The 25,507-nt window shown below is 39.7% G+C and overlaps 1 protein-coding gene across 11 annotated transcripts in view; it reads left to right on the top strand.

The window, feature by feature from the left end:
* The window catches only part of STAU2 (staufen double-stranded RNA binding protein 2), a 360,539-nt gene that overhangs the window by 89,270 nt on the left and 245,762 nt on the right, over window positions 1-25,507 (top strand). For all 11 annotated transcript variants that reach the window (XM_062188357.1, XM_062188348.1, XM_062188355.1 and 8 more), the window contains one exon: window positions 5,306-5,441. In XM_062188357.1, coding sequence (XP_062044341.1) covers window positions 5,306-5,441 — 136 coding nt within the window. The remainder of the gene's footprint in view (window positions 1-5,305; window positions 5,442-25,507) is intronic.

Below are 25,507 nucleotides of genomic sequence, written 5' to 3' on the forward strand. Positions count from 1 at the left end.
CATATGAATATTTACGTATGTAAGAATTCATTCAGATATATGCTTAAAGTTTGTGCATTTCTGTCTGTGCTTAACATTTTCTTTCTTTGCTAAAAGTGTATGTGTTAAATTAGGGATTTAGACTAATTAGACTTGGAATTAAGTATGTTAACCTTACAGATGCCAATTGTGTGCATTTGTGTCAGGCTGCATTATCCTTTAATTTTTTTTTTTTCTTGAATGTTTTTTGAGAGGCAGAAAGAGAGAGAGAGAAAAAGAGAGAGAGAGAAAGACACAGAGAGATATCCTTTCTGCTGGAACAAACCCCACACTACCACACTGGTGGGGGATTGAGGCTGAAGCCTGGAGCTGGGTGGCAGGGACCATCACCACCACCTCCCAGGGTCTGCATTGGGAAGAAGCTTCTTTTTTTAAATATTTATTATTTGAAAGGCAGAGTTATAGAGAGAGAGAGAGAAGGTGAGAGAAAGAGAAATATAGATCTTCATTTGCTGGTTCAATCCCAAAGTAGCCACAATGGCCAGGGCTGTGCCAGACCTAATAGAGGCCAGGAGCTTCATGCGGGACTCCCATGTGGGTGGCACAGGTCGAAACACTTGGGCCATCTTCTGCTGTTTTTCCCATGCCATTAGCAGGGAGCTGGATCACAAATGGAGCAGCTGGGGACCTGAACTGATGCCCATTTGGGATGGCAGCTTCCCAGATGGTGGCTTTATTTGCTGTACCACAACACTTGCCCCGATGCGGACATTGTAACTGGCTTTCTATTCTACTACCACTTTAAAAAAGAAGATTTATTTATTTGAAAGGCAGAGTTAGAGAAAGAGAGGGAGAGACAGATTTTCTGTCTGCTGGTTTACTCTCAAAATGGCCACAACAGCCAGGGCTGGGGTAGGCTGAAGCCAGCAGCCTGGAACTCTATGTGAATCTCTCATGTGGGAGGGAAGCCCCAAGGAGCTAGGTAATCCTCTGCCTTCCCAAGTGCATTAGCAGGAAGCTGAATCAGAAGTGGAGCAGCTAGCTGGGACTTGATCTGGTACCATATGGGATGCCAGTGTCACAGGCCATGCCTTAACCTGATGCACCACGGGTTGTGGAATTTTTCAACTTTTGCAGAAGTAGAAAGCATGAAATAGTGAACATCCCCTATAACCCAGCCCAGCATCATTGATTATCAACCCACTTTGGCCATCTTGTTCGATTATGTTGAAGCAAATCTCAGGTATAACACTTCATCCGTAAATAAATACTTCAGTAAAGGAATTTTCAAAAAGTCTGGACCATGTGTGTTATGAAAAAACTGTGTATGAATTTCAAAAAATTTTTTGCAGCAAAGCTTATCTTTTAGTTTCATTTTTTATGAACTTTTTGAAATATTCTATGTGTTTTGAGAGCTACATACTGAATTTTCAGATAAGGACCCTTAAAATTCTACAATATCATTATTTTAGTATATAATACAATTATTCTTTTTCTTTTTTAATTTTTTGACAGGCAGAGTGGACAGTAAGAGAGAGAGAGAGAGAAAGGTCTTCCTTTTGCCGTTGGTTCACCCTCCAATGGCCGCCGCGGTCGGCGCGCTGCGGCCGGCGCGCCGGCGGCGCACCAGCGCTGATCCGAAGCCAGGAGCCAGGTGTTTCTCCTGGTCTCCCATGGAGTGCCGGGCCCAAGCACTTGGGCCGTCCTCCACTGCACTCCCGGGCCATAGCAGAGAGCTGGCCTGAAAGAGGGGGCAACCGGGACAGAATCCGGTGCCCCGACCGGGACTAGAACCTGATGTGCTGGCACCGCAAGGCGGAGGATTAGCCTAGTGAGCCGTGACGCCGGCCACAATTATTCTTAATATTAAAAATAGTCTAGAGTTCAGCTTTTAATTGTCTAATTTTTTTTTACAGTTTTAGCTGATGTATAATAATTATATTTATGGTATGTTATGTGTTATTTCAGCACATTATATAACTGGTGCAGGGTAATAGCTTATCTATAACCTTAGGAATTTATCATTTTGGTGTCCAGCACTGTGGCGCAGCAGGTTAAGCCACCATCTGCAGTGACGGCATTCTGTATAGGCTTTGGTTCAAGTCCTAGCTGCTCTGCTTCCAATTCAGCTCCCTGCCATCTAATCTAAGTCCCTGGGCCCCTGCACCCATGTGGGAGACCCGGAAGAAGCTCCTGGCTGTTGGCTTCAACCTGGCCCAGCTCCTGCTGTTGAGGTCATTTGGAGAGTGAACCAGTGGATGGAAGATCTCTCTTGCTCTGTTTCTCCTTCTCTCTCTGTAAGTCTGCCTCTCAAATAAGTAAATAAATCTTATGGGGGGTGGGGGAAGAATTGATCATTTCAGTGCTGGTGCTGTGGCACATTGGGTTAAGCTGGTACCTCTAGTGCCGGTATCCCATGTGGGTGCTGGTTCAAGTCTTGGCTGCTCCACTTCTAATCCAGCTCCCTGCTAATGCAGCTGGGAAAGTAGCAGAGGATGGCCCAAGTGCTTGGGCCCCTGCACATATGTGGGAGACCCAGAAGAAGCTCCTGGTTCCTGGCTTTGGCCTGGCCTGGTCCTGGCCATTGCAGCTATTTGGGGAGTGAACTAGTGGTTAGAAGACCTCTCTCTGTAACTCTAAATAAAATAAATATTTTTTAAAAAGTTAATCATTTCTTTGTGTTGGAAACACTAAAAATCCTCTGTTAGCTGTTTTGAGATATACAGTTAATTGTTGTCAACTATAGTCACCCTGATGTGTTATAGAACCCCTATACCCATTAACTATCCTCTTTTCCTCCCCCATACCTGCCCTTCCTAGTGTCTGGTAACCATTCTGCTTTCTACTTCTATGAGGTCAGCTTTTTAAGCTTCCACATATAAATAAATGTGTCTCATTTTTTTCATGTTGGTTTGTTAGAATCTAGATTGAAATGAGGTCCATTTACTACTGTGTTTGGTTGGTACCATCTCTTTAGAGTCCTTTAAGATACAGAATCCTTCTCTATCTTTGTTTTTCCACACAGATTGTTTGGTTGGAGAAACTGTGTTCATTAGTCCTGTAGGATTTTCCACGTTCTTGGTTTTGCTGATTGCAAACTTGGGGTGTGTTCAGCCTGTTTGCCTAGCTCCTGTGTTCCCTACAAACTTATAATCTGGAAGCTGTGTAATTTAGTTTTTTTTTTTTTGGTGCCAAGACTGCTTATGGGTAGTTTTGTCTATTTCCTATTGTACTACATCAGACAGGCACTTACTTTCTTATGTCTTATTTTGAGATTTGTAAGTTTTACTTCGTGGGTCCCTTTATTATTAGCGTGGTTCATTCATCATCAAGTTCCCCATCAACATTTGACTTAATGATTATTGCAGCAGCTTGCTGCATTGCCTAAAAGATATTTTATCAGAATTAGCAAAATGGTGATGTTTTGGGAATTATTCCTTCTGTATTTACTAGCTGAACTTCCACCCAGTACTCATAAATGAGTAATTTTTCCCTCATCTGTTTGCTGTGAGTATAGTTTATTCGGGAAAAACAAGAGAGGTGCTTGGTTCTTTCCCTTTATTTATCAGTATCACTTTCAGATCTGGAATCAGCTGTTCTCCAAGAAATATATTTTTGTTGAAGTGGGAAATGATAGTTGTAAACAAAACTTTGGATGCTGCCTGTCCTCTTTGCTAATTTGGTCATTGCCTTTAGGCCTCCTAAGTTGACAGGGCTAAGACATACCTTGCTTAAGAGAACCTACATCATGAACTCAAATGTAAGACTACAGGATGTTACTGAAAGTTTTCATTTTATATTATATTACCCATCTTTTATTCTAAAAATCTTGGTTTCTAACAGTGTTTATGTTATTTTATGCCTATTTATAAATACATAATAATTTCAGAGTAATAATACTGTTGTTATTAACAACATGATTACTGAATTATGATTTCTTTCAGGTGTTATATTTTTTCTTTAAGAAATACAGAAATTTTATTGTATATTAAAGCTTTCTGAAATAATTATTCCTTGTATGACTAGGGCCACAAGTTTCATTTATTGTTAGTTTAATTGCTTTGTTTTGGAGATTATTTTGTTTCCATTTTGATTTAATTTTGTTTGAAGTAAACCAAAACATATTATTAGTTATAGTTATGTTACTAACAGTATGCTGAAAACAGTTTAAGATTACTGATTTTCTTTTCCTTTAGTAACTACCTCATAAGTATTTTGCAGTGTTTAAAATTATTTGAAGCAATTCTCTCTGTGGTTAAGTTACCAACTTGGTTAATAGTTAGATTCAGTTTAATTTTTCTTTGAATTTTGGGCACCATTTCCAATTCCTCCCCCATTTTGCTGGAATTGTTTTACTTCAAATTAAGTAAAATACTCACGTTTTCAAGATAAAATCTATAATAAACAGTGTACATTCTGAGAGGGGCAGCTGCCATTTCTCCCTTTCTTTGTGCCTTTTCCCTATAGTTTTGTTTGTTTGTTTTAATTTTGAGTTTATGCCTGAAAAAGTTTAAAAATTATTTTCATTTATACTAGTCTATCAGATTTTATATCGATGTTTTTTCCTTTCTTCAATAAAAGACAAGGTAAAATACACAGTATTTGATAACTTGCTCTTTTTCATTTAATAATGTACCCATTACTGCTGAGGTATATTGTCTGAAGTGTGTCATTAAGTAGAAGATTAAGATGTGTGTTATTTTTACTCTTTTTATAGCTTTGGTTGTTTTTAGTCTTTTGCTTTATTGATAGTGCTGCTCGTACGTTTCTTAGTATTTGCTAGGAATAGATGAAATTTTAGTTTGAGGAAAAATCTGCAGGGAGCTATTCCTAGCAAATATTAAGAAATGTACGAGCAGCACTAATCATTAGATTAGTTCAGGAATTATTCATGATGCTGTAATTATGGCTAAAGTTTGGATGCTTTATTACCAAAGTATAAATAAAAATATTCACAGATGATGTTTTTAATGATCAAATGCATGTACTTTCTGGGGTAAGTAGTGTTCAAATTCATTGTTTTTAAAGGTAATAAACAAAGTAAACAATCTAAGAACTGTGTTTACTTTGTTTCAAATAGGATGATTATACAGTTGAAGTTCTGTTTATTAATGTACAGAAAATGCTGCAGAAGCCCCAGAGGAATTTCAGTAGATACTCTTTTCTTTTTCCTCTTTTGTTTACCTTTTGCGCTTTTGCAGCAAACCATACAGATGGGCAGTCCACTCTCACCTTCTTCCATGGTAATTGAATGTAGCCTAAAAATAGCGTGCATGATTTATTGTGAAAATATTTCACTTTGCCTTTAATTTTTTTTTTTAAACAGGCAGTATAACTCCAACTGTGGAACTGAATGGGCTTGCTATGAAAAGGGGAGAGCCTGCCATCTACAGGCCATTAGATCCAAAGCCATTCCCAAATTATAGAGCTAATTACAACTTTCGGGGCATGTACAATCAGAGGTTTGTATGTCTTCTTTGGTTTTGTTCTTATTTTTTAATGAACATTGAAAAATTTGTGAAACTCAGAATTCTTATCATAAATACAGTGTGAAAACTTGGGCATTTTGTATGGAATTTAGGTAAATCGGGTTCACAAAGAATATTTAAAATAAATTAAAAAAAAAACACCTAGTTTTCAAGAACTAGTTCCAACTGAGTCATAAAAATCCTGTATTTGTTCTAGGCAGGATCAATTTTGAGGTTGTCTCAAAATTTATAGCGCTGGCTACCCAGTTGACTTTCTCATTCTTTTACTAAGCAGAACTAAATTTTCTTGATTTGCCTTCATAATTAACAGACATGAGTGTATAATTCATAGGAAATTTGTTGGAAGGAGGAAGGATTTCCTTTGTCTTCTGTACTTTGTGATAGTTACAAATATAACAGGTTTTTTTTTAATGAGCATGGTAGAAGTTTCAAAATAAAGTTTAGTGGATTTTTCTCCACTATCCCTCAATCATAAAAGTCATAAAACCCATTATAGAAGATGTGGAAAATGAAGAATGGTAAAAAGAAAATTTAAATAATTTACAATATAAAACTTAGCTACTTTTAATATTTTGATGTACTTTACATTCTTTTTTCTTTGCATAGAAATATATTTAACCAAATTTCAGTTTTTGTAAGTACTTTATGATGGTATCATGTCTCTGGTACAACGTACAACTCTTTAATTGTACATCTTAAGGCTTCTTTTCATTATTTTGTGTATGTGTTTATATTTTATTTGATGATTTTTTTTACATTTGTGTTTCCTCAAATGATCACTGCTAAAAACACGATGCAGAACATCCCCTGAGCCCTGAGAGTGTCTTTGGACACCATGGATTTTGAAACCCCTGCCCAGGAGTAACCCCTGTTCTGTTGCCTTAGATTCATTTTGCCCATTGCTGAATTTTCATGCATTTGGACTCACACAGTATTTGCTTTGACTTCTTTAACTTCATAAAATTTTTTTGCTCTTTTTTGGTTGTTTTGAGATTCGTCCATGTTTGTTTATATGAGGGTTTTGTTGTGTTTAAAATTACTGAATATCATTTCTTTTTATGAAGGTATAATAATTTGTTTATCCTGTATTTGTAGTAGGTACCCTCTTTTCACTTAGTGTAGTGTGACCAGTTTATATCTTTAAATAGTCTTTTAGGAATATTTCTGATAGCTACATGATGCTTCCCATGGTAAGGTGTCTATGTTGTATGTCTAGTTTTGATCATCTCAGTGTCTCCTCTGCCTCTTTTTTGTCTCTTACAAATAATGCCCCAAGCAGCCTGTATGTACAAAAGTTTATTCCCTTTACTGACTATTTTCTCAAGATGGATTACTCTAAGGCAAATATTGAGGTTCAGAAAAGTAATATATAGCACAATGACATTAAAGTTGATGCTGATTTCTAGCAGTACATGAGGAATGTCTGTTCTACTCAGTGCTGAGGTTTAAGGAGAAGTTATATTATCTTGTTTGATAGTTTAAAAAATGGCATTTAAAAATTTCAGTTTTATTGACTGCTTGTGAGAATGAACAATTTTTCAGATGTTTATTAACTGCCCATCCTTTTTGATTTGTTTCAATTTGCTGAGTTTTATTGTCTTGCTTGAGCAGTTTTCAAATGTTTATGTGTTGAGGGTGTTAGCGTTTAGTCTGTTTTATTTGTTGTAATTTTCCTGGTTTTAAAATTTTGGCTTTTAATTTTGTGTTTGTTTATGTGCTGTAGTTTTAAAATGTTTTATGGTCTAATTTGTTGATTTTTTAGAACAAATTTTCCCATTGCTTTTATGGCTAAGGTGTTCTTTTCCACATGTGATCAGGTGTTTGCTGATGCTTTTGTATATTTATTGACCTTACAATTTAGATACATAGGGAATTTATTTATTTAGTCTGTTGTATAATCTGATAATTTTTTGGTAACTTGCTTGAAGTGGAAAAATTACCTTAATCGTAGCCATGTAAAGCACACTCCTGTTTAGATAGTAAATAATTCCTTTAGGGTCTCTGAGAAACACTTGCACAGTCTCTTAGACTTCTGCTCTTCTGCTTTCCTCCATGAGTTCCTGGGGCAAGGTGCTGTTTGTTAGGTGCTGCTTGTGGGCACGTTGCTTGTCCCTCAGGGGCAGAAACCTGCAGTTGACTTCTAGTCCATTGTTCCCCTCATGTAGTGCTTCTGCGGGATATGTGCCATCTCCTGCTGGCTAACTTGACCTAAACCCTCAATTTTCCTTGGCTCCCCTGGCATGCTGTTCCATTGCCATCCTCCTGCACAGTGTCTCTGCAGCTCACTACGGATCATCCAGTGACAGGCTGCCCAGCTGTCAGCCCTGTTTGGGCGCTGTGCGGGAGGCACAGGGGGGTGTATGTTTCTCTTACAGTTGTTGCACTTTCTATTTTTCTGTATAATTTATCCATTGCCTTTCATTTCATTCTGAGGTTTCTTAATATAAATAAAGCTCGCTGCTGGTTTGAGCACAATAGATATGTCTAGTCCCTTGATTAAGGAACACCAAGTTTATTTTATGCTGGGAAGTTTTTTTATTTGTAATGTATTACAAAGAGTAAATTGTTGAGAGCATTTTAACATTTGTTGTATTCTGATACCTATATTAAAATTTTGCTAGAATTTTTGACTAGTGAACCTTATTTCTTTTATATGAAAGAAATCTGGTACCAAATCAATGCAAAGCCAAACAGTAATCCTTATGTAGCACATGTTCTCATAGGGGAGGAAGTAGGAAGTGGCTTGTCACTAAGAAAGTATCTTTTGAAAAAGGATCTGGGGCTGGCGCCGCGGCTCACTTGGCTAATCCTCCACCTGCAGCACCGGCACCCCAGGTTCTAGTCCTGGTCAGGGCGCCGGTCCTGTCCCGCTTGCTCCTCTTCCAGTCCAGCTCTCTGCTGTGGCCCAGGAGGGCAGTGGAGGATGGCCCAAGTGCTTGGGCCCTGCACCAGCATGGGAGACCAGGAGGAGGCACCTAGCTCCTGGCTTCGGATCAGCGCAGTGCGCTGGCTGTAGCAGCCATTTGTGGGGTGAACCAACGGAAGGAAGACCTTTCTCTCTGTCTCTCTCTCACTGTCTAAATCTGCCTGTCCAAAAAAAAAAAAAAAAAAAAAAAGAAAGAAAAAGGATCTGGGGTACAGTGGGTTAATGCCCTGGCCTGAAACACCGGCATTCGGCATTCCATATGGAGTCCCTGCTGCCTCACTTCCGATCAGTAGAAGATGGCCCAAGTCCTTGGGCCCCTGCACCCACGTGGGAGACCCGGAAGAAGCTCCTGGCTCCTGGCTTTGGATTGGCGCGGCTCCGGCCTTTGCAGCCAATTGGGGAGTGAACCAGCGGATGGAAGACCTCTCTTTCTCTGCCTCTCCTTCTATCTCTGTGTAACTCTGACTTTCAAACAAATAAATAAAATCTTTAAAAAAAATAAAAAGAAAAAGGATCTGAAGGAAGAAGGGGGAAAAGCAGTGTCAGTGCCAGAGAAAGAGAACATTCACGTTAAAGAGACAGCATGTAAACGCCACTGAAGCAGGAGCCTGCCCTGCATGTGGGTGCCTCCAGTTGGAGGCCGGTATGGCTAGAGGAGGGTGAACCGAGGGAGAGAGAGGAGTTAGTGCATGAAGTCAGAGGAGGTGACGGGTCATTTGGTTCGGTTTGATTGTTTTTCATTTCTAGACTTGGTATTCAGAATGTTGACTTTTTTTCCTTTATTAGCAAGAATTCAGGATCTGATTCTGTGGCTGTCAAGAGGGATGCATGAACTTTATAAACTTTTCTAAAGTAATAAATAGTGATGCCCGTTAATGGATAAAGTGAACTGGATTTCTTTCAGATTTTGAGAGTTTTTACTATTGTCTGCAGATCACAAAAAGGGCAAGAAGAAAATAGAGAAGTTTTGTTAAGCTGCTCATCCCTGTTTCACTTTAGAGATTTTCTCTGCTCACAGGAGAACAGACCTAACCATTACTCAGTAAGCTTTTTACAGTATTTCACACATGCCCTTAATTTGCTTATGACGATACTGAATAAAGCCAAAGTCAGAGGAACCTTTCTCTCTTCTTGTCAGATTCCAGGTTAAGCCGGTGCCGTGGCTTAACAGGCTAATCCTCCGCCTTGCGGCGCCGGCACACCGGGTTCTAGTCCCGGTCGGGGCACCGGATTCTATCCCGGTTGCCCCTCTTCCAGGCCAGCTCTCTGCTATGGCCCGGGAGGGCAGTGGAGGATGGCCCAAGTGCTTGGGCCCTGCACCCGCATGGGAGACCAGAAGCACCTGGCTCCTGGCTTCGGATCAGCGCAATGCGCTGGCCGCAGCGGCCATTGGAGGGTGAACCAACGGCAAAGGAAGACAAGACCTTTCTCTCTGTCTCTCTCTCTCACTATCCACTCTGCCTGTCAAAAAAATAAAAATAAATAAATTAAAAAAAAGAAAAAGATTCCAGGTTAATCAGTAGTTTCTTAATGGCTGAAGATGAAAGGTTAAGAAGTTCAGGAAATAGTTGTCATTTAGAGGGATTTTGAAATGGTCTTTTCATTTTGTACTTAATATTAAATAATAATTAGTAATAATATTAGGTAATAAGTAAAAATTAGTAATAACATTAATAAGTAATATTAATAATTAGCAACATTAAGTAATAATATATTAAAATACTAACTACTAATTAGGTCCTCTCCCGCCCCCCTCGTTCTTAGCTAATGAGATTTATTCACTTGAACTCATTCAAAGGCCTAAGGAGAACTGAGTTTTTCCTTTGTTCTGTTTTATGATTGGATAGGTGGAGGAAAAAGTTATTCATGGGCAACCCCTGGATGCAAACTATATTTGGGAGTCACCAGTATCTTTTTGTTCCACCCAAGATTCTTGACTATGAGTAATCCAGTCTCATTTTTTTCTTTCCTTTTTTTTTTTTTTTTTGACAGGCAGAGTTAGGGAGAGAGACAGAGAGACAGACAGAGAATTATAGACAGTGAGAGAGAGAGACAGAGAGAAAGGTCTTCCTTCTGTTGGTTCACTTCCCTAATGGCCGCTATGGCCGGCGCTGCACCGATCCAAAGCCAGGAGCCAGGTGCTTCTCCTGGTCTCCCGTGCGGGTGCAGGGCCCAAGCACTTGGGCCATCCTCCACTGCCTTCCCAGGCCACAACAGAGAGCTGGACTGGAAGAGGAGCAACTGGGACTAGTACTCGGCGCCCCAACCGGGACTAGAACCCGGTATGCCGGCGCTGCAGGCGGAGGATTAGCCAAGTGAGTCATGGCAACGGCCCTCTTTCCTTTTTTTCAGATATTTATTTTACTTACCTGAAAGCCAGAGTTATAAAGAGAGAGAAAAGAGAAAAGAGAGAGAGAGAAGGATTGATTGGTAGAGCAGACTGTTAAGGATAAATTTTAGATATATTGATAGCTAATAATATAAAGTGTCCTTAACCTAAAATGCTGGGACTGGAAATGGTTTGGATTTCACATTTTGTCAGGTTTTGAAATATTTGCATATACATACATATTGACATATCTCAGGGATGGAACCCAGGTCTAAACAAGAAATTCACTTTTGTGTAATACACATAGCCTGAAGGTAATTTTATATTTTTAAATAATTTTGAGCATGAAACAAAGTTTATATATATTGGACCATTAGACATGGTATTGTGTTGGTGCTCAAAAGTTTTGAATTTTGGGCATTTTAGATTTTAGATTTTCAGATTAGTGATGCTGGACCAAGCCGACGCCCCAGCTCATTTGGCTAATCCTACACCTACGGCGCCGGCACCCCAAGTTCTAGTCCCGGTCGGGGCGCCAGATTCTGTCCCGGTTGCTCCTCTTCCAGTCCAGCTCTCTGCTGTGGCCCGTGAGTGCAGCGGAGGATGGCCCAAGTGCTTGGACCCTGCACCCACCTGGGAGACCAGGAGGAAGCACCCGGCTCCTGGCTTCAGATTGGCTCAGCGCGCCGGCTGTAGTGGCCATTTGTGGGGTGAACCAACAGAAGGAAGACCTTTCTCTCTGTCTCTCTCTCTAACTCTGCCTGTCAAAAAAAAAAAGGTGGGGGGGATGCTGGACCTGTATTTCAAAAATTAGGCAATATAAGCTGATGGATTGTTGCTGAGGATTGTAATTGTTGGTGTGCTGTTTATTTTCACATTGTTTAAGCTGTTGATAAGAAGGTTCCTTACTAGTTTGTAATGTACTTTTTTTTTATTTTTTTTTATTTTTTTTATTTTATTTTTTTTATTTTTATTTATTTATTTTTTTTTTTTGACAGGCAGAGTGGACAGTGAGAGAGAGAGAGAGAGACAGAGAGAAAGGTCTTCCTTTGCCGTTGGTTCACCCTCTAATGGCCGCCGCGGTAGCGCGCTGCGGCCAGCGCACTGCGCTGTTCCGATGGCAGGAGCCAGGTGCTTCTCCTGGTCTCCCATGGGGTGCAGAGCCCAAGCACTTGGGCCATCCTCCACTGCACTCCCTGGCCACAGCAGAGAGCTGGCCTGGAAGAGGGGCAACCGGGACAGGATCGGTGCCCCGACCGGGACTAGAACCCGGTGTGCCGGCGCCGCAAGGCGGAGGATTAGCCTGTTGAGCCACGGCGCCGGCCTGTAATGTACTTTTAAAAAAAATTGGAAAAGAGAAGAGCTGAGTAACACTGCATGTATTTTATCAGCCTTGTAGTTACAGACTGCAGTTTTGGTTTCTGCCACCAGATGGTGCTTGTGCACCGGTAAAGCAACATGCAGGCTGAGTGAGTTCACTTTGGTTACTATTCCAAGGCCAGTGATTGACTGATAAACAAGAAGTTAAACCAAATGAAATTGCCCTTATTTGACTTATATATATGTGAGTTTCATATGGTTCAGCCTAATTTGATAAAGTCAGATACCCATACAACTTTAAAGCGTCTTGGATACAGGAATTAATCATGAAGTGAGAAAAAGCAGGAATTTATTCTAATAGTTATAAATAACTTTGCATTTTGTATACTTATCCCTTGGGCTGGGAAATATGTTCTTTTCTTTGGCCATATGCTTTAAATGTGGAATGCATATCAAAACTTAAAAAATGGTTGTTCTTCATGGGGCTATCACTTTATAGAATAGATAGAAAACTGGAAAGTAAGGTGTAAAATATTTTTTTCATATTTTTACATAGTATTAGAATATTAAATGGGGAATGTTTATCACTTGGGGGAAGTAACTCAGCTATCTTAGCAAACACATTAAAATACTTTGTCTTCTAAAAACTCTTATAAGCCAGAGAAGAGAATTTGAATAGGTTATCTGAGCAAGGGTGAGGCAGCATGAACTCAATCTCAGTTTCTCTCTCTCTCTCTCTCTCTCTTTTTTTGACAGGCAGAGTTAGACTAAGAGAGAGAGAGACAGAGAGAAAGGTCTTCCTTCTGTTGGTTCACCCCACAAATGGCCTCTACGGCCGGTGCGCTGCACCGATCCGAAGCCAGGAGCCGGGTGCTTCCTCCTGGTCTTCCAGGTGGGTGCAGGGTCCAAGCACTTGGGCCATCCTCCACTGCCCTCCTGGGCCACAGCAGAGAGCTGGACTGGAAGAGGAGCAACCGGGACAGAATCTGGCGCCCCGACCGGGACTAGAACCTGGGATGCCGGCGCCGTAGGTGGAGAATTAGCCTAGTGAGCTGTGGCGCCGGCCTAGTATCAGTTTCTCTTAGGATCACAGATATGAAACTCCTTAACAAAATCTTAGTAAATTACATCCAAAATTTAACATACTATGATTAAGTGAAGTTTATTTAAGGAAAGCAAGATTGATTTAGTATAGAATAACCAAAATAATTAATCATATTAACAGAATAAAGGAGAAAATTTATATGTGCATCTCACTAGATGCAGAAAAATATTAGATGGAAGCCAACACTCTTCCAGAAACTAGGAGTGGAAGAGCATTTCCTTAATCTGATAAAGGGCTTCTCTAAACAACTTCTAGATAGCATTATACTTTATGGTAAAAAACTGAATATATGCACAATCAATAACAAGGCAGTGGTATATACCTAGGACTTCTAGTTTACATTATACTTGAGTTCTGGGATATGCAATAAAAAGAAGTAGATGGAAGAGTTATTAGACAAGAAGATATCAAGCTAATATTTCTTTGTAGACACTGTGATCCTATATAGATAAATAGATTCAAAGAAATCAACTGAAGACCTAGGATAAATGAGTTCACCTAGGGCACAGATTACAATGCCAGTTTATTAAAAAAAAAGGTATTTCTCCTAGTACTATTGAACATTTGGAGAATTAAAATAGCATAAAACATTCCATATTCAGGAATAAATTTAACATATGTATAGTCTATATACTGAAAGCTATAACATATTGATTAAATTTAAGAATTAAGGTCTAAAATTTTCTAAAGTTAACAAAGATGCAAAGGAATCTCTTAATCTCTTTCAGCAACCTAGCAGGGTTTTTTTTTTTTTTTTTTTTAATTAGGCAATCCTAATGTGTAGAGATGTAAATTGGCTGAACAATTTTGAAAAGAAAGAATTTAGAGGCATAACACTTACTTGCTCTCAAGATTTGCACAATGGGGGCCAGTGCTGTGGCGAAGCCTGTGGCACTGGCATCCCATATGACACAGACTTGAGTCCTGGCTGCACCACTTTCCATCCAGCTCCCTGCTAATGTGCTTGGAAAAGTAGCAGAAGATAGCCCAAGCCCATGTGGAGACCCAGAAGAAACTGGTCGTTCTCGGCTTCAAATTGGCCTAGTACTGGCTGTTGTAGCCATTTAGGGAGTGAACCAGTAGAAGGAAGATCTCTCTGTCCCTGTCTCTCTCTCTCTGTAACTCTGCCTTTCAAATAAATAAATAAATCTTAAAAAAAAAAAAGATTTACAAAATGCCACAGTAGTTGAAACAGATATATGGATCATAAGAATAGAAAAAGGACAGAGGTGAGCAAACTGTGGTCCAGGGGCCAAGTCTACCTCTTGTGTTTGTGTGGCCTGTAGAATAGAATGGTTATTATGTTTCTTAAATGATTGGAAAATGCCAAATGAAGAATGATATTTTATAAGACATAAGATTAAATGACAATGAAATTTAGTATATAAAAAAAGCAGTATATAGAGTTCAGTCCTGTCTATGGTTTGAGGCATCCACTGAGTCTTGGAACATTATTGTCTTCCATGGAAAAGGGAGCATTACTGTATGCAAAATAATTCACACAATAAAAGGATTCAGTACAGGAACATGATGTAAAATGAACATCAACAGCCTTCAAATTCACAGGCAATAATCAGAGTATATAATGTTAAACTGTGGCAACAACAAAGAAGATGAAATACTGAGGAATAAACTTAGCAAGAAGTGTGCAAGAATACATAAGGAGAGCTGTAGAGTACTTCTGAAGGACATAAAAGGATACTTTAACAAAATACAGTTTTTACTATTGCATAGGATGACTCAACATAGCTAGTTTAAAAAATACACTCAGTCGGGGCCTGCGCTGTGGCAAATTGCGTAAAGCTGCTTCCTGCAGTGCCGGCATCCCATATGGGCACTGATTCGAGTCCCAGCTGCTCCACTTCCATTCCAGCTCTCTGCTATGGCCTGGAAAGGCTGTAGAAAATGTCCCAATTGCTTAGGCCCCTGTACCTGCGTTGGAGACAGGAAGAAACTCCTGGCTCCTGGCTTTGGATTGGTCCCAGCTCCAGCCATCGTGGCCATTTGGGGAGTGAACCAGCAGATGGAAGTCCCCTCTCTTTCTCTGCCTCTCTATAACTCTGCCTTTCAAATAAATTTAAAAAATCTTTAAAAAATACTCTAAATGGGGGCCGGCGCTGTGGCTCAGTTGGTTAATCCTCCGCCTGTGGCACTGGCATCCCCTATGGGCGCCGGGTTCTAGTCTCGGTTGCTTCTCTTCCAGTCCAGCTTTCTGCTGTGGCCTGGGAGGGCCGTGGAGGATGGCCCAAGTTCTTGGGCCCTGCACCCGCATGGGAGACCAGAAGGAAGCACCTGGCTCCTAACTTCGGATCAGCGCAGCGCTGGCCGTGGCGGCCATTTGGGGAGTGAACCAGCAGAGGGAAGACCTTTCTCTCTGTCTCTCTCTCTCACTATCTATAACTCTACCTGTCAAATAAAAAAAAAAAAATACACTAAATGATGGGACTGGGGTTGTGGCACAGTGGGTTAAGCCACAACCTGCAATTCTGGCATCCCATATGGGCACCAGTGTGAGTCCTGGCTACTCCATTCTGATCCAGCTCACTGCTAAAGGCCTGAGAAAGCAGTGGAGGATAGCTTGGGCTCCTGCCACCCACATGGGAGACATGGATGGTGTGCTAGGTTCCCAGCTCCTGGCTTCAGCTTGGCCCATCCCTGGCCATTGTGGACATTTGGGGAGTGAACTAGTGTATGGAAAATTTTTCTGTCTCCTCCCTGCTCCCGTAACTCTGCCTTTCAAATAAATAAGTCTTTTAAAAAAGAAAATTTATTATCTCAAACATAAAAATAACTACTAAAATATGCACTAAATGGCATACAAAGAATGAAATAATGAAGAATAAAGCAGAAATATAGGGAAAGAAAACAGTGCATCTAATTGAGGAATCAAGGTCCTGATTTTTAAAATTAACAAAATGAACAATTATTAGCTGTTAAAAAAAAGCACAAACATGCAAAATAAGAATATCAAGGCAGAAATGACTATTGGCACAAGAAAAAATTTTACCCAATTTTAAGGCATTACATTGCAGTCCTCTGTGTTAATTAATTTGAAAACCTAGATGATAATTGCCTATATCCATGGGGAGGAGAAACAGAGAAAAGCACTAATGAACAAACCCATAAAAAAAAAATCAGGTCCACATGGTTTCTCAGGGGAGTTGTGTCTGCCATATCAAATACTAGGTCTTTTTCATGTTAGGTAGCATAGAAATAGATTTGAGATGGAAGGGAAATTTCTCTGTTTTTATGAAACAAGTTTACATCAACAACCTGGTAAGAAGATAGTACAGAGATGGAAATTACAATCTAGTACCAAATATATAAGAAAAAATGAAACACTGGCAAATAGAATCTAACATCAGATTAATAATAATGTATAACTTTTAGAAAGCTTTTTGTATTAAATTTAATTCATTTGTTCTACTTTCATTTTTATTGATGTAATTGTTGAAGACTATGAATTTTCTTCTGATACTTGCTTTATGTGAGTGGTATTGATTCTGATATGTAGTATGTTCATTATAATTTTTCCACTATTGCTTTCCTAGTTTATATTTGCATGTAAAAATTATTTAATAAAATATTTGATTTCCAAACAGAAGGACCTTTTACTTAAAAATTTTTATTATTTTCTAGTTTGTTGTATTTTAAATCAAGACTGTAGTTTGTAATATTTCTATTTTTTGGATTTTGCATATGCACTTGTGGAGAAGTATTAAGGTGTGAAGTTTAATAAATATACGTATGATCTTTTGTGGGGTTTTATTGCTTTGATCTTCTGTATCCTTTTTTTGTTCATTTGATCTGTCTTTAACATTTATTTATTGAAAGGCAGAGAGGCAGAGAGAGAGAGAGAAAGAGAGAGCTCCCATCCACTGGTTTCTTCCCCAAATATTGCAACAGCTAGGGCTGGGCCATGCTGAAGCCAAGAGCTGAGAACCCAATCTGGGTTTCCTACATGGGTGGCAGAGACCTAAGTGCCTGAATCATCATTTGCTGCCTCCCAGAATACATATTAGCAGGAAGCTAGAATGGAAAGCAGAGCCAGAACTTGAACCTGGACACTCTGACATGGGACACAGGCATCATCCCAAGTGGTATCTTTTTTTTTTTTTTTTGGACAAGCAGAGTGGACAGTGAGAGAGACAGACAGAGAGCAAGGTCTTCCTTTTCTATTGGTTCACCTCCCAGTGGCCGCCGCAGCTGGCGCACCGCGCTGATCTGAAGCCAGGAGCCAGGTGCTTCTCCTGGTCTCCCATGCGGGTGCAGGGCCAAGCACTTGGGCCATGCTCCACTGCACTCCCGGGCCACAGCAGAGAGCTGGCCTGGAAGAGGGGCAACCGGGACAGAATCCGGCGCCAAAACCAGGACTAGAACCTGGTGTGCCGGTGCCGCAAGGCAGAGGATTAGCCTGTTAAGCCATGGCGCCGGCCCCAAGTGGTATCTTAATGCTGCCCCTAACGCACATTCCTCACTTGATCTGTCTTGTACTAAGTGATAAGATAAAGTAACTTATTTTCATGTGCCTCTGTCTATATCTCCTTGCATCTTCTGTAGTAGTTGCTGTTGTCTTAAAGGTTTATTTATTTGTTTGGAAGGCAGAGTGACAAAGGGGAGAGATGCACAGAGATACCTTCCATCAACTGGTTCACTCCCCAAATGCCTGTAACTGCCTGGGTTGGGCCATGCTGAAGCCAGGAATCAGGAACTCTATCTGGGTCTTTAACATGGGTGGCAGGAATCCAAGTACTTGGGCCATCATCATTTGCCTCCCAGGTGTCTTAGCAGGAAGCTGGATTAGAACCACAGGGTAACTGCTACTCAAACCAGACACTCTGGGATTCAGGTGTTTCAAGCAGTGACTTAAAACACTGTGCCAAAATCATCTGCCCTTCCTGTAGTTTTTGATTTGTGAAGATGGTGCTACATTATCTGGTGCACTGTTATTCCTAAGTGCTATATGTTATTTGACAATTGCAGATTTTATCATTAAAAAATATGCTATTATTGGGGCTGGCGCCGTGGCTCACTTGGTTAATCCTCCACCTGTGGCGTCAGCATCCCATATGGGTGCCGGGTTCTAGTCTCGGTTGCTTCTCTTCCAGTCCAGCTCTTTGCTGTGGCCCGGGAAGGCAGTGGAGAATGGCCCAAGTTCTTGGGCCCTGCACCCGCATGGGAGACCAGGAAGAAGCACCTGGCTCCTGGATTCGGATCGGTGCAGGGCTGGCCTTAGCGGCCATTTGGGGGGTGAACCAGCGGAGGGAAGACCTTTTTCTCTGTCTATAACTCTGCCTGTCAAATTAAAAAAAAAATGTTGTTTCCTACTTTGTCTGAAATCAGTATAACAATCATCACTTTCTTTTGTCTACCTTTTTTTAGTCTTTTTTGGTATCTCTTATATAAGGTATGTAGTTATATCTTGAGTTGAGACAATTAAAATCTTTTTCTTTTAAACTCAAAATATATTTGACCTGAGAACAAAGGCAGACTTTTTTGATAACCTCATATGGTAGTTGGTTGACAGTAGGTGTTTACTGTAAATTAAAGGAGCTAAGTCTGCTGCTCTTAAGTTTTGGTAGAAATTTAAGTTTATGATAAGATGATAGCATTTTATAAAATCAGTGATGTAGGGGCTGGTGCTGAGGCGTAGTACACTGAGCCTCTTCCTGCAGTACCAGCATCCCATATGGGTGCCGCTTCGTGTCCAGGCTGCTCCTCTTCAAATCCACCTTTCTACCATGGCCTGGGAAAGTAGTGGAGGATGACTCAAGTGCTCGGTCCCCTGTACCCACATGGGAGTCCCAGAGGAAGCTCCTGGCTTCGGATCGGCTCAGCTCCAGCCGTAATGGCCATCTGGGGAGTGAACCAGCAGATGGAAGACCTTTCTCTCTGTCTCTCCCTTTCTCTGTCTGTAGCTCTACCTCTCAAATACATAAATAAAATGTTTTTTTAAAAATCAGTAATATATCAGCAGAAGCGTATTGAAAACAACAATATTAAATTTTATTTTTTGCTCTTTCTGAGTATATAAAATTAAACTGCTGGGTGAAACAATAGCAGGTATAATTAATAGTTATTTGGAATGTCTTAGTAATGCCATTTGGAATATGTTCCTGAAACTGAGAAACGAAATAGCTGTAATACATGTGTAACACATCCTATTGTAAGTCAGGTAGTAGTTTCTAGTTTTTTTCTTTCAGCAAATTGAAAGAGGACATAATCAAGTTGTCAACTGCTACATCATTAAAAATAATTTCTGATGACAAATTACGGTGTAAGTTTTGACAGAAAAAGTTGAGTGACCTTGCTATAAGAAAATTCAGAGGTGACATTTCTTAAGGTAAATAATGTTCTTAGTGTTTATGCCTAAAAAAACTGAAATAAGAATACAATTGAGAAGCTTTCTCATTTTAGCATTAAGAAATATTTGTTGAATGTACCAATCTAAAAATAAAATGGCATATGTATCTCATGAACTGTGTGGATTCTTGTCCATAAGATTTTACTTTTTGTGATAATCTGTTGATATTTGCAATATTTATGTCATTTAGTTATCTGCTACTAATTGCATAATGGCTTATTGCACAAAATTTTTAACTTATATGTGGTGGTCACAGGAAATATAAACTTATATATTAATTTATATGCATATTTTTATTTGTTAGAATCATAAAATGAAGAGAAAAACAGGTTAGGTACAAAATATCACATTGTGATGAAAATCTATGGAGACAGTGGAATAAAATGCAACTTCAAGAAGATAAAAAGGAATGAGAAAAAATTCCCAATATACTAAACAGGGTGTTTCTTTTAAGTTGATGCGTATGTACATCAACTTGCTATGTTACTTAGGTTCCTTTTAAAGGAGTGATGTACACTTTTATTTTAAGATGTCAGTATTTACAATAAATCGGAAACTTTATCTTTTGCAAATATTTGAGCTTCTAATAAAAATTGATATTAAAATTTTAGACATAAAAATATATAAGTATATATAATTTTTAAAAATCTTATGGAGATGAGCATTTAAGTTTGCAAACTGTTGTCTTAAACTTGTTTGAGAAGAAAGTAAATTAGAGAAGGCTGTTGCAGAATGTACAGAAGGGGTATGTGTCTTTGATTACATGTATAGAGGAAAGTTGTGGTGGTTTGAAAATGTCCTGATAATTAGAAGACTCTTGAATGTGATAGTTGATCCTTTGAGCTCAGTAATACCCAAAATGGAAATTTTATTTTTCTTCTTTGATATTTAATGTAATTCTTCCATTTAAAAATAAAAGATTTATCATCCTCTTACTGGCATAGTTCATCTAAAAATATGTATTTGGACCAATAGAGGGCAGCATGAATTTAACTATGGAAATAGCTTTCACAGTATGTGAATGTTGTTGGGCCACAGGCTTGAGCATCATTAAACTACAGTGCAATTTTTTAGCTAAAATTAGTCTTTAATTTGGAATTTTTTTTAACAAAAAATACTGTAGCAGTGTAAAACTGGGTGCTTCTTTGCTTTCTTCCTTACCTTTCCTACCCCTGAACACATTAGAGCTTTTCTAATTTTTGGAAAGTTGTACAACTTGATTCTAAACTTAATATTTACCTTGATTTTCAGCTGAAGAATTACCTAAGCCAGTGTTAAAAGTTGCTTCATGAGAAAAAGGATTTGAAGAAAAATTTGGGAAATGCTGCATTCTGTGTCCCTCCTAAGATTCTTACAGAAGCCATGAAGAAAGCTATTTACCTAAGTGGTCCCCAGTCCTGGCTCAACATCTGGCTGTCTTGGGAAGCTGTAAAAATTCTGATGCCCAGGCTCTTTCTAGACTAATTAATTCAGGATTTGTGGTTGAGGCTCTGGAACACCAGTGTTTTTGAAAGTCCCCTAGGTGATTCTCATGTCCAGTTATTGAAATATTGCTCCCCAGCCCACAAACACTGACCTCTGTTAACATCAAGGATTAGTGTATGAGATATTGGTAGGTAGTCATGGAACTTCTGAGACAGGTAAAGTAGAAGCTAAAAGTTAGCCACAATCCCCAGGGAATTAATTGTTCTGGAGAGTCAGATTTCCTAAAGCTTTGTAGGTTCACCCTGTTTTGGTAACCCAAACATAGTTCAGTAATTTTGGGTAGAAGTTTTTCTGTAAGTTAGAGAATACATTTTTTATCGTTAAACAGAAGATGCTACAATTGTGAACATAAAGAAGCCTTCTTACTGATTCGGGATCACCCTTAATAAACAAGCATTGTTGTGAGCCTTGTGAGATACATACATGGCTTGTCTTTAAACCAGATACCCCTAGTTATCTGTTTGTTGAGTACTCAGGTCTGCTTTTGATTACTTTCTAAATCATTCTTGGCAGTTAGATTGGCATTTAAAATTTTTTTAAAATGTATTTGAAAGGCTGTAAGATATAGAGACAGATACTTTATCTATCCAGTGGTTCACTGCCTAAATGCCTGCAACAGCTGGGGCTGGACCAACGTGAAGCCAGGAGCCATAAACTCAGTCTGGATCTCTCCTGTGGCTGATAGGGATCCAGACACTTGAATCATCACTGCTTCTCAGGGTGCATATTAGCAGGAAGCTGAATCAGAAGTGGGGCCAAGACTTAAACTCAGTCACTTTGGTTTGAGATGTGGGTGCCCTAATGGCATTTTGAAAAAAGATTTATTTGAAAGGCAGAGAGAGAGAGAGCAAGAGAGAGAGAGAGAGAGAGAGAATCTTCTATCTGCTGGTTCACTTCCCCAAATGGCTGCAACGGCTGAAGCTGGGCCAGGAGCCAGGAGCATCTTCCAGGTCTCCCACAGGGGTGCAGGGGCCCTAACAGTTGGGCCATCTTCTGTTGCTTTCCCAGGCATATTAGCAGGGAGTTGGATTGGAAAAGGAGCAGATGGGACATGAATTGGTGCCTGTATGGGATGCTGGTGCTGCCGGTGGTGGCTTAATCTGCTATGCCACAGCCTTGGCCACTGAAGTATTTTTAAGTGTCCAAGTTAGAAGTAAAAATATGGAATGTATAAAATATTTGAAAAACTTGTATTTTGCCTATCTAAGCTATTGGATCACTAACTACTCTTTCTTGTTTGATAATTTTAGAAACAATATTAGCTTCATGAAAAACTTCTTATTTGAGAAACAGAACATGAAAAAAATCCTTCAAACTCAACCCTTGTCAGAAAGGGTATAGCCATTTACAGCAAAAAAAAAAAAAAAGTAATTTTAAAGGGAAAGGTTAAAAGTTCAAAGAATACGAAGGTATTCTATACCTATTGCCATGCTGAGAGCAGTAACATGATTCAAAGGAAGTACATGAAATTGCTCTTTAGGAATGCCTGTCCCATTCATGGAGGTAAGATAACAGTCCGGGTGAGGGAGTCTACTTCCAAAGTTCCTGGAAAATGGAATTAAATAATACATTTATTTTGGTGTAAACAAATTTGAAATCCCATAGTTTTTCATAATATGCATCTTCTGTAAACTTTCTGGGACCCCTTGTATGTGTTTTTCAATTTTTTTCTCCCCAGTTTTGGTTTGTCTTTTTACCCTCTTAACAAATAGACTTTTGCAGAACATTTTTAATTTTGATGAAGTCCAGTTTATCTTTTTTTTTTTTTCCTGTTTGAGTGTGGTTTGGCTGTCACATCAGAATGTCTTCACCAAGCCCTACATCCTCATAGATCTCCTGAGTTTTCTTTAAAACCTAATGCAGACCCTGGGAGGCAGCAGTGATGGCCCAAGTAACTGTGCTCTTGTCTCCCTCGTGGGAGACCTGAATGGTTTTCCCAGCTCCCATTACCCTTGACCATGATGGATATTTGGGGTGTGAAGCAGCAAATAGAAGCTCTGTGTCACTCAAATAAATAAATAAAAATAAATTGGCCATACTAGTGTGAGTTTATTTCTGGATTTCCATATTGTTCCCTTGATGTGGGATGTGTTTGTGTGTGTGTGTGTGTGTGTCTCAATTCCACACAGTCTTCACTATTGAAGTTATATGAGGGTACTTCCAAAAGTTTGCAGACAATGGAATTGAAAGATAAGTTTATTTTGGTGCAAACATGTTTTGAAATTCTGGCATAGTTTCTTTATTTTCTCTTTTCTTTCTTCCTTCTTTCCCTTTTTTCTGTTTCTGTTTCTTTTCTTCCTTTCTTCATTTCTTCCTCCCTCCCTTTCTCCCTACCTTCCTTTGTCAGAGTTACAGAGAGAGAGGAAAAGACAGAGAGAGAGAGAGAGAGAGAGAGAGAGATCTTCCATCTTCTCTTCACTCTCCAGATGGCTGCAATGGCCAGGGCTGGTCCAGGCCAAAGTCAGAAGCCAGGAGCTTCATCCAGGTCTCCTACATGGGTAGCAGGGACCCAAGTACTTGGGCCATCCTCTGCTGCTTTTCCCATGCCATTAGCAGGGAACTGGTTTGAAAGTCGAACAACAGGGTCACGAACTGTCACTCATCGGGAATGCTGGCGTATCAGGTGGTGGCTTTCTCGCTATGCCAAAACACTGGCCCCTGTTTTTTTTTTTTTTTTTTTTCCCCATAATGTGCATTTTCCCTGATACTTTTGAAGATCTCTTAAGTAATAAATGTTAGTATAGAGTAGTTAATTTTATTTTTGAAAATTGAGCTATTCTGTTTCTTTTACCTTTTGATAGAGGTGTTAGAATAAGTCTTGTATTTTTACTTTGCTTCCACATGTTCATTGCTAGAATTAGCTTCCTTTAAATTGTTTGTAATAGTTTGTTCATGCATCCTTTGACCTTGCTGAGCTCACTTGTTAATTCTGGATGATTTAAAAAATAACATTTCTTGAGATTTGTTCACAAACATTCATACCATCTTCAAATCAAGGATAGTTGTATTTCTGTCCTCTCTGATCTCTTTGCCTTTTATTTTCCTTACTTGCCGTATCGTGCTGCCTTAATCTTCCAGCACTATGTTGAATGATTGGTGGGAGCAGACAACCTTGTCTCATTCTCAGTCTTTGATCATTAATTCTGATTTTAGCTGTGGTTTTTCTGTAAGATTTTTAAATCAAATTGAAGGTATTCCTTTTTAAATCCTAGTTTTTTGAGAGCTTTTGTCACAAATGGGTGTTGAATTTTATAGTGCTTTTTGTTGCATCAGTTGATCAGGTCATGTGATTTGTCTCTTTTTTTTGCCTGTTAATATATTACTGCAGTGCTTGATTTCGAGTATTGAATCAGCCTTACATGCCTGCGATAAAGGACACTAAATATTGGTCTAAGATTCTTTATATATGTTGCTGAATTTTATTTGCTAATATTAAAAATATATTAGGGGTTTTTACCTTTATAATAATAAAGGGTATTGTCTATAGTTTTTTCCTTAAGTTTAAATTTTTTAAAATTAATTTTCAAGTATTTGAAGGGCAGAAGAGAGAAATACAGAGACAGAGAGTGAGAGTGCTCCCCTGCACTGATTCAGTCTTTAAATGCCTGCAGCAGCTGAGGCAGAGCTGGGCCAGGCCAAAGCAGGTGCCTGGAACTCAGTTGGAGCCTTCCACGTGGTAGGCAGGGACTCCAGTACTTGGGCCAGCACCTGCTGCCTCCCAGGGTGTGCATTAGCAAAAAATTGGAATTGGGGCCGGCGCCGTGGCTTAACAGGCTAATCCTCCGCCTGTGGCGCCGGCACACCGGGTTCTAGTCCCAGTTGGGGCGCTGGATTCTATCCCGGTTGCCCCTCTTCCAGGCCAGCTCTCTGCTATGGCCCGGGAAGGCAGTGGAGGATGGCCTCAGTCCTTAGGCCCTGCACCCGCATGGGAGACCAGGAGAAGCACCTGGCTCCTGGCTTCGGATCAGCGAGATGCGCTGGCCGCAGTGGCCATTGGAGGGTGAACCAACGGCAAAAAGGAAGACCTTTCTCTCTGTCTCTCTCTCTCACTATCCACTCTGCCTGTTAAAAAAAAAAATTGCAATTGGAAACAGAGCCAGGCACTCCAGTAAGGGATGAGGGTATCCTGAGCAGCGATTTAACTGCTGCACCAAATGTCTACTCCTATAGTTTTCTCTTTTTTGGACATTGCTTTTTCTGATTTTTGGTATAAGTATAGTACTGCGCTCATAAAAGGGTTGAGAGGTGGCTTCTTTTCTGTTTTCTGGAAGAGATTGTATAGAGTTGATGGTGTTTTTTTTTTTTTTTTTTTTTTTTTTTTTTTTTTTTTTTTTTTGGTTTGGTAGAATTCTCTGAAACCATTGGGTTTGGAGATTACTGTTTCAGGAATTTTCAATTTGTGGATTTAATTTCTTGAATCATTATAGAGCTAGTCCCATCATCTGCTGTAACTGGGTAACTTGGGAAAGGTGTGTATGTTGATGATTTGGTCCATTTTGCCTAAATTGTC

Source organism: Lepus europaeus, chromosome 4, assembly GCF_033115175.1.
Source record: "Lepus europaeus isolate LE1 chromosome 4, mLepTim1.pri, whole genome shotgun sequence".
Classification (NCBI taxonomy): Eukaryota; Metazoa; Chordata; class Mammalia; order Lagomorpha; family Leporidae; genus Lepus; species Lepus europaeus.